Here is a 9,471-nt window from a genome sequence, read left to right as displayed (position 1 = left end):
TAAACGGCGTAGTGGCAAAAAAATTCCAAACGCCAAAATTAAGTTTTTTGGTCGCCGCAAGTTTTACGCAAAGTGCAATAATAGGCAATCAAAATGTAGGATCTGCGCAAAAATGGTACCATTAGAAACGTCAGCTCGAGACGCAAAAATTAAGCAGTCACTGAGCCATAGATCCCAAAAAAATGATAACGCTACGGGTTTCGGAAAATGGCGCAAAACGTACGCCACTTTTATTGGACAAGCTTGTGAATTTTTTTTAACCCCTTAGATACAAGTAAACCTATACATGTTTGGTGTCTACAAACTCGCACTGACCTCAGGCATCATACCCACACATCAGTTTTACCATATAGTGAACACGGTGAATAAAACATCCCAAAAACTATTGTGCCATCACACTTTTTTTGCAGTTTTTCCACATTTGGAATTTTTTTTTGCTGTTTTCCAGTACACCATATGGTAAAACTTATGGTTTCATTTAAAAGTACAACTTGTCCCGCAAAAAACAAGCCCTCATATGGCAAGATTGACGGAAAAATAAAAAAGTTACGGCTCTCGGAAGAAAGGGAGCATAAAACAAAAACGCAAAAATGGAAAAGGCTCTGGGGCTGAAAGGGTTAAGATGGACAGCGACAAACTGGAATGATCATTCAAAATGCAGAAACGACAACAGAAGTCAACAGGAAAATAACTATGAGCAAATCAACAATGAAGTCACTTTAGAAGGTCCTCAAATCAAAGAACATTTCACTGCTGACAAAGATATGGTTCGTGTATAGTCTGGTCTTTTCTCTTGTGATAGTGATTTGAAACCTGGACCATAAATAAACAAAAGAATCAATATCTTCTGAATGCTGTGCTGAAGGAGGATACTATCAATACCATGGATGACAAGAAGAACAAACCAATTTTGGAACAAATAAAGCTAGATATGTCACTCGAAGAAAGGATTACCAAGCTGCGACTTGCGTACTTTGAACACATCATACCAAGACAGAGATCACTGGAGAAGGTCATTATGGTCGGAAGAATAGAAGGAACAAGGCGAAAAGGAAGACCAGCAACCCGATGATTTGATACCATCAAGAAAACGTCTGATAAGACCCTGGTGGACCTACCTAGGTGGAGAAGACTCATGTGGACCTATCTAGGTGGAGAAGACTCATGTGGACCTGTCTAGGTGGAGCAGACCCTGGTGGACCTGTCTAGGCGGAGCAGACCCTGATGGACCTATCTAGGCAGAAAAGACCCTGGTGGACCTATCTAGGCAGAGAAGACCCTGGTGGACCTTTCTGGGCAGAGAAGACCCTGGTGGACCTATGTACAGTCATGGCCAAAAGTTTTGAGAATGCTACAAATATTAATTTTTACAAAATCTACTGCTTAAGTTTTTCTAATGGCAATTTGCATATACTCCAGAATGTCATAAAGAGTGATCAGCTTAACAGCAATTAGTTGCAAAGTCAATATTGGCTAAGAAAATTAACTTCAACCCCCAAAACACATTTCAACATCATTGCATTCCTCCCTTAGGCTATGTGCGCACTAGAAATGTGAAGTTTCTCAAGAAAAGTTCTCGAGAAACTTCTGGGAGTGAAAGATTTCCGGACCTCCGGAAAAAATCCGCACCAAATCCGCATGCGGATTTGACGCGGATTAGCCGCGGAATTGCCGCGATTTTCCCGCGGGTGGTTCCCTGCGATTTCTGTAGGCTGTACTGCCGAAATCCGCAGGGTACCTGCGGAAATAATGGACATGTTCATTTTCTCAAGAAAGTTTCTCGAGAAATTCTTCTCGCGGAAATTTCTTGAGAAAAATCCGCACCAGTGCGCACAGCTTTTTTTTTTTCCATAGAATTTGCTGGGAAATGTCTGCACAAAGATTGCAGACATTTCTCAAGAAATTTCCGCGGCAAATCCGCGGGTAAAAAGCTCTAGTGCGCACATAGCCTTAAAAGGAGCAGCTAACATTGTTTTAGTGATTGTTCCATTAACACAGGTGTGGGTGTTGATGAGGACAGGGCTGGCGATCAATCAGTCATGATTAAGTAAGAATGACACCACTGGACACTATAAAAGGAGGCTGGTGCTTGGTATCATTGTTTCTCTTCAGTTAATCATGGTTATCTCTAAAGAAACACGTGCAGCCATCATTGCTCTGCACAAAAATGGCCTAACAGGAAAGAGTATCGCAGCTACAAAGATTGCACCTCAGTCAACAATCTATTGCATCATCAGGAACTTCAAGGAGAGAGCTTCCATTGTTGCCAAAAAGGCTCCAGGGCGCCCAAGAAGGACCAGCAAACGCCAGGACCATATCTTAAAACTGTTTCAGCTGCGGGATCGGACTACCAGCAGTGCAGAGCTAGCTCAGCAATGGCAGCAGGCTGGTGTGAGTGCTTATGCACGCACTGTGAGGCGGAGACTGCTTGAGCAAGGCCTCGTTTGAAGGAGGGCAGCAAAGAAGCCACTTCTCTCCAGAAAAAACATCAGGGACCGACTGATATTCTGCAAAAGGTACAGGGAGTGGACTGCTGAGGACTGGGGTAAAGTCATTTTCTCAGATGAATCCCCTTTTCGCTTGTTTGGGACATCTGGAAAACAGCTTATTAGGAGAAGAAGAGGTGAGCGCTACCACCAGTCTTGTCTCATGCCAACTGTTAAGCATCCTGAAACCATTCATGTGTGGGGTTGCTTCTCAGCCAAGGGAATCGGCTCACTCACAGTGTTGCCTAAAAACACAGCCATGATTAAAGAATGGTACCAGAATGTCCTCCAAGAGCAACTTCTCCCAACTGTCCAAGAGCAGTTTGGCGCCCAACAATGCCTTTTCCAGCATGATGGAGCACCTTGCCATAAAGCAAAGGTGATCACTAAATGGCTCATGGAACAAAACAGAGATTTTGGGTCCATGGCCTGGAAACTCCCCAGATCTTAATCCCATTGAGAACTTGAGGGCAATCATCAAGAGACGGGTGGACAAACAAAAACCAACAAATTCTGGCAAAACGCAAGCATTGCTTATGCAAGAATGGACAGCTATCAGTCAGGATTTGATCCAGAAGTTGATTGAGAGCATGCCAGGGAGAATTGCAGAGGTCCTGAAGAAGAAGGGGCAACACTGCAAATATTGACTTGCTGCATTAACTCATTCTAACTGTCAATAGAACCTTTTGGTCTCATAATATGATTGCAATTATATTTCTGTATGTGATGTAAACATCAGACAAACACAATTAAAAACCAGAGGGCAACAGATCATGTGAAAATATAATTTTGGTGTAATTCTCAAAACTTTTGGCCATGACTGTAGGCAGAGAAGACCCTGGTGGACCTATCTAGATAGAGAAGACTCATGTGGACCTACCTAGGTGGAGAAGACTCAGGTGGACCTATCTAGGCGGAGAAGACCCTGGTGGACCTATCTAGGCGGAGAAGACCCTGGTGGACCTATCTAGGCGGAGAAGACTCAGGTGGACCTGTCTAGGCGGAGAAGACTCAGGTGGACCTATCTAGGTGGAGAAGACCCTGGTGGACCTATCTAGGCGGAGAAGACCCTGGTGAACCTATCTAGGCGGAGAAGACTCAGGTGGACCTGTCTAGGCGGAGAAGACTCAGGTGGACCTATCTAGGCGGAGAAGACCCTGGTGGACCTATCTAGGCAGAGAAGACTCTAGTGGACCTAAATAGGTAAGATCAATCTTCCTACAGAGCGTTCACTCATCAAAATTCAAAGAATCCGACACTCAGATGTATGAAACAAAAACTCCCTTTAATAGGTTTCACCATGGGTAGTGTACAAATTAAATTTGACGTTTCGGTCTCAACGACCTTTTTCAAAAATACACTGTCAGTAGTGCTTATGGAGGACGACCTGTAAGGCTGTGAGAGGTGCACCATATAAGGATCGCTGCTGTGCTGATGAGGATATTAGGATGCCTGGGTATTGCGATGGATCGACGTGGGATTTGCATCAAGTCACTGTGGCTCAAGATCGAGCTGAAGGCCATAAAAAAATTTAAAAAATATAGGCAATGCTGTTCAACCTGGATAAGACAGTAGTTAAGAGCCAGTTGAAGAATTCATGACAATAAACATTTAGGCCCTGTGCGCACTGGAAAATGGAATTTTCTCAAGAAAATTCCACAGGTATTCAAAGATTACCACACCCGCGGTAAAAAACCGCGGCAAACCGCACCCGAAAACCGCATGCGGTTTGCCGCGGTTTTACCGCGGTATTGTTCGCGGTTTTGCCGCGTGCGGGTTGGTATGTGCTTTATTGCATTCAATGCACATTGAAAAAAAAAAGTCATTTAATTCTGAGATAGAGAAATAGATAGAAGAATAGATAGACAGACAGAGGGATAGATAGATAGATAGATAGAAGGATAGATAGAGGGATAGATAGAGGGATAGATAGAGTCCCTGTGAGCACACTCTGCATTTCTCACGGTCGGCAGTGCGTTCACATTACCGGCCGTGGGAAATGCCCTGGAGTTACCTCTGCTGTCTCGCTGCGAGGCTGCATTCAGCAGTGTCTGTGTCAGTCGCGGCTGGATGCAAGCATCGCAGGACGCCGGAGCTGTGGATTATTCCGGAGCTTTGTTTCGGGAGGGGTTAATAAAAGGGTGAACGAGGCTTGTTTGTCTTTTATTTAAAATAAAGGATTTTTCTGTGTGTTTTTTCACTTTACTTACGGGTTGATCAAGTCAGCTGTCACATAGACGCTGCCACGATCAAGCCTGGAGTTAATGGCGGCGATCCGCCACCATTAACTCCTTGTATTACCCTGACTGCCACTGCTACACGGCTTCAGGAAGAGCCGGGGACACCCCGGTACTGTCGCATAATGCATGCGACAGTCCCGGGGCAGCTGCGGCTGATATTCTCGGCTGCGGGAGGGGGAGTGAGGCGGGGGACATTAACCCTACCCCTTTCCCTCCCCAGCCTGAGAATACCGGGCCGCCGCTGTGTGCTTACCTCGGCTGGACGGTAAATATACAGCGGAGGCCACGTGTTTTTTTTTTCTATATTTCCGTTTGCTTTCTATGTGTATTCTATATGTCTGTGATGTCTGTGTGTGTCTGTGATGTGTGTGTTTACTCTTTGCACGGCTTCTTCTTCCTGTAATGACATCACTTCCCTGCAAAACCGCAGGCAAGCGATGTACATTACCGGAGGTAAACCGCGAAATACCGCAGGGAATAACGCAGCAAAACGCAGTGAACCGCACAGAATTTGCTGCCTGCGTTATTCCCTGCGGGATTTCACATTACATTGGAGTCAATGGAGTGAAATCCCGCAGCGATGTGCGGAAAAGAATTGACATGCAATTGTTTTTGCTGCGGGAATCCCGCAGCAAAACATGCAGCTGTCAAAATCCACCTAGTGCGCACAGGATTTTTTTTTCCCATAGGATTTGCTGGTGATTCACTGCAGAGATGTTATGAACATTTTCTGCAGCGAAACATGCAGCAAAACCGCAGAAAATCCGCGGCAAAATCCGGTAAGTGCGCACATAGCCTTAAAGTGGAGTTTCTGCAACCTGTTTGCACATAGGAACTTTATGGCCACAGTAGCAAAAGAGCTAAAAATTTCAGCAGTGAAAATAACATGGTTCCATGTATTTGAATAAGGCTGAGTTGCAAAACTGATAAAAGCCCATGGACAGGAGTAGAACGGAGCGAGATTACAAAATAAATAAATAAATTAAAATAAATAAACTTCTTTATAGACTTCAAAACTATGGTTTCTATTCCTATGCATATTTTTCTTTACAAACTTTCAAACAATACGACTTTACAATTAGAATAAAACTTACCTGGACTTTTTTCAGAGCCAAAGGCTTGCGGTCGAGATGACAGCTGGCCCTGTACACCTCACTAAATTGCCCCCGTCCGATCTTCTTCTCTATTTTAAAGTCTGCCAGGTTGCATCGGTAAGGGTAGGAGGTTGTGTGTCTCTGTACAAACAATTTCATTACCGTTATACAGGAAAGTAAGAATCAATAAAAGCAACACTGGATATTACATTAGGTCACATGTCTGATTTTATTTTATTTATTCATTTTTTTTTACTTTTATTTTATAAGCATAAATGACAAGAAAATGTATTTTTTTTTTTACTAAAAAAAATCTTAGTTATAATTTTTTTAACAATTTTTTTTTTTTACTGTTATTTTAGAATACATAACCAGAAAACATATGTTTTTACTAAGAAAAAAAAAATCTAAAGTGTATTAGGTCTGTCCTATTTACAGCATAAAGCAATTCTGCATATACATAACATTTGTTTTTCAGCCATAGTTACATTAAATAAGATTAATCATAAAAAAATAAAGGTTTTTAATCAGCCCAATAGACACTTTTAAATCAGTATGGTTTTGAAGTGGGTGATAATGGGGTACTTGGGACCCCCATTTTGGTGATGGTGGATATCCCGGCTATCAGACATTGTTGATAAATGTCCAAAGTGAGATAAACTCTTTTAAGAACCACAGATATTTTCATTGCATTAAAGCATTTTATCAGTGATAACTTTTTAATCCATCAGTCCCGATCGTAGCATTAACATGGTGGAGAAAAGGATCAATGGCCGGGATCACAGTGCATTATCACATTTTGACCGTGAGGATACCATAAGTCTGATGCAGAATCCAGCTTAAAGGGAATTTCTCACAAGGTTTTTGCTCTCCCATCTGAGATCAGCAATATGTAAGGGCAGAGACCCCGATTCCAGCGATGTGTCACTTACTGAGCTGCTTTATGCAGTTTGGATAAAATCACTGTTTTCTCTGCTGCAGATCTACCATTTCTCGGATTGATGAGCTGTGTTACCCCGCCCACACCACTGATTGGCTACATTCTGTGTACACTGTGGCAGAAAGCTGCCAATCAGTGGCGGGGGTGTGGTTGGACTACCAACATAGTCCTACTAGTGATACTCTCCTGCTGATAAAATAATGATTTACACTAAGCATCCCCGTACGTGACACATCACTGGAATCAGGGTCTCTGTCTCTATATTATGCTGCTTTTAGATTAGGAAGCAAAAACCTGTGGGCAGATCCTCTTTAAAGTGTGCATCCACTTTGCAAATAGTCTTAATTAAAAATTTCCTTCCATTTTTTGGTATACAGTTTGTTTGCATGCCTGTGTATTCATTCATACCCAGTTCCTCCACTCTTTCCAAGGCTGTCTTATCGCATTTTTTTATGCTTTTTGTATACTTTAATTTTTGTTACAAAACTGCAAGTAAATCCTTAAGCCAGAAAAGTCAACAAGAATCCCGAAGTGTTGTGTTTTTGCCTGCGTTTTTCACCATTAAAAGCAATGAAAAAAGCATGCACAAAAATAATTAAAAATGCATCAAAAATGCATAAAAAAATAGAAAATAAATGGGAATATCGCTGCATCCGTCTAATCGAGGTCTGTTCATATCATTCCGACGTTTCTGTTTCCACAATGTATTCTTAGATTTTATACTTTTGTTAGCAGATTAGTTCCTAAATACTATATACTTTTCATTATCCCTATAATTAACATAATCTGGAAATTACAACCCGAGCTGCTATTATAAGAAATCTCAGAAGGATTCTCCTGAGCTACACTTCCAGGAAACACTGAAATAAGTAGAGACAATCGGATCATATGTTATGAGTTACTTCTATATCCTTCGATCACGGATTTAACAACAGCGGGGAGTTCGGTTTATTTATAAATAAATAGTTGTAGGCATCTGTTCAGTGTTCCGTTAGCATTCACTGTATTTGCTGTTATACATGGTAATAACCTATTTTTTATTTCCTCCTTATGTGCTTTCCTCCTTTTTTATATTCTGTTTTCTCTGCCCTCCTTGAGACAACACATGCTTTTCCCCTCGCCGCACCGTGCAGATTTCTGTATAATCCCCTCCCATTTCTGGCTACTTTCGCTAAGGCCTCCTTCACACGTCTGTGTTTTCGATACGTGTGACGTCCATTTTCGCAGACACGGACTCACTCCTTATTAAAAAATGTACGTCTGGAAAACCTATGGTGTGAACAGGGTGCAAAAGACTCAAAAATATTCAACTAAACAATAGGATAAAGAGTTGCACACCAGTCACAATGTATAGGGGAATAATGAAAAGCAGAGCTGCTACGGGAATGTTAGACTGAAAAATACAATGGACTATCTGAAAAAAGTGAAAAACATGAAAATGGAATGTGCATAACTGCTATGAATAATAGGAATGAGAGATGTTTAGCCATTGTATTGATCAATGCAAAGGAGCCCCAAAACCAACGCCAAGGTAATCTCTATTTTTGGGGTCCCTAGCCTATATGTAACCTCACCTGCAGTTAAAAACTTGCTCTGTATGGGAAGCAAAGGACCAATCTATATATGTGAAATAAGACACATGGCTATGAGTGGAGCAGGGTTCTCAGACAGAAAATGCATACTAATTAAAAAATGTACGTCTGGATCACCATAGTGCAACAGGGTGCAAGACTCAAAAATATACAACTAAACAATAGGATAAAGAGTTGCACGGACTCATTCCTTGACTTGACTCATTCGTTTAACTACCCACCCTGAGGAAGTCTAACGCAAGACGAAATGCGCGTCGGGCTGAAGGCTGACTAGTTCCACGGACCCTGTTTTAGGTATTTACTATCCCTTTGCATTGTTTCACTCTGTAGTCTCCGTCGAAGTACCTTTGTCTAAGGCACTATTGCACTTTATTATTATCTTGACATCTGCTATTGGAGCCTAAATATTGGAAATACACTGCATTTAATTTTCTTTCAGGTATTTTGTTTATTTTTTTGCTGTCATTTTTATTTTGTCATTTGATGGATATTTCTTTATAGCCTTTGGTGGTCCCTCTGGTATTTATTCCCCTCGTCCTTGCCTTTTTGGAATTACCCTGTCTTTCTAGAGTAGTTTTTGTTCCCAGCAATTATAATGCTAGAACTGCTATATTCAAATGTTACAAAAAATATTTTTCTAATAAAATATACATTATTATACTATTGTTGTATGGTGTTTTGACTCTAGTGAATAGTTTTATGCCTTTCATCTGTTCATGGGACCTTTTCGAAATAATTATAGTATTTTTTTGGGCACCTTCTTAGGGGATCTTTATGATTAACCATTAAATTCAATGCAGAAGAAAAGAGAAAACTCTCCAGCATCCAAGAGCAGGACAGTAGCTAAGTAAAAACATCAACTTTAATTTGTGATCTCTGAAAGCAGGTACATAGATAGTTACACCAACATAGGTACAGACATGGTGGATCTAAACCTACGCGTTTCGGCAGAAAACTGCCTTAAAGATGAAGAATTAAAGTTGATGTTTTTACTTACCTACTGTCCTGTTCCTTGGATGCTTTAGATTTTTCTCTGTTCTTCTGCAAGCCTCCGACCTGAACCTGGGTGGCTTTGTGCACTGGCTGTGTAATCCTCCTGTTCTACTAAATGTGAATGAG

General features: G+C 41.5%; 1 protein-coding gene across 1 annotated transcript in view; it reads right to left on the bottom strand.

Annotated features, from left to right (window-relative positions):
- The window catches only part of NEK6 (NIMA related kinase 6), a 258,576-nt gene that overhangs the window by 77,865 nt on the left and 171,240 nt on the right, over positions 1–9,471 (bottom strand). Inside the window, exon 4 of the mRNA XM_075322826.1 lies at positions 5,821–5,961. Coding sequence (XP_075178941.1) covers positions 5,821–5,961 — 141 coding nt within the window. The remainder of the gene's footprint in view (positions 1–5,820; positions 5,962–9,471) is intronic.

The sequence above is a fragment of the Anomaloglossus baeobatrachus genome, chromosome 9 (assembly GCF_048569485.1).
Source record: "Anomaloglossus baeobatrachus isolate aAnoBae1 chromosome 9, aAnoBae1.hap1, whole genome shotgun sequence".
Taxonomy (NCBI): Eukaryota; Metazoa; Chordata; class Amphibia; order Anura; family Aromobatidae; genus Anomaloglossus; species Anomaloglossus baeobatrachus.
This window is presented reverse-complemented; position numbering and strand designations above follow the sequence as displayed.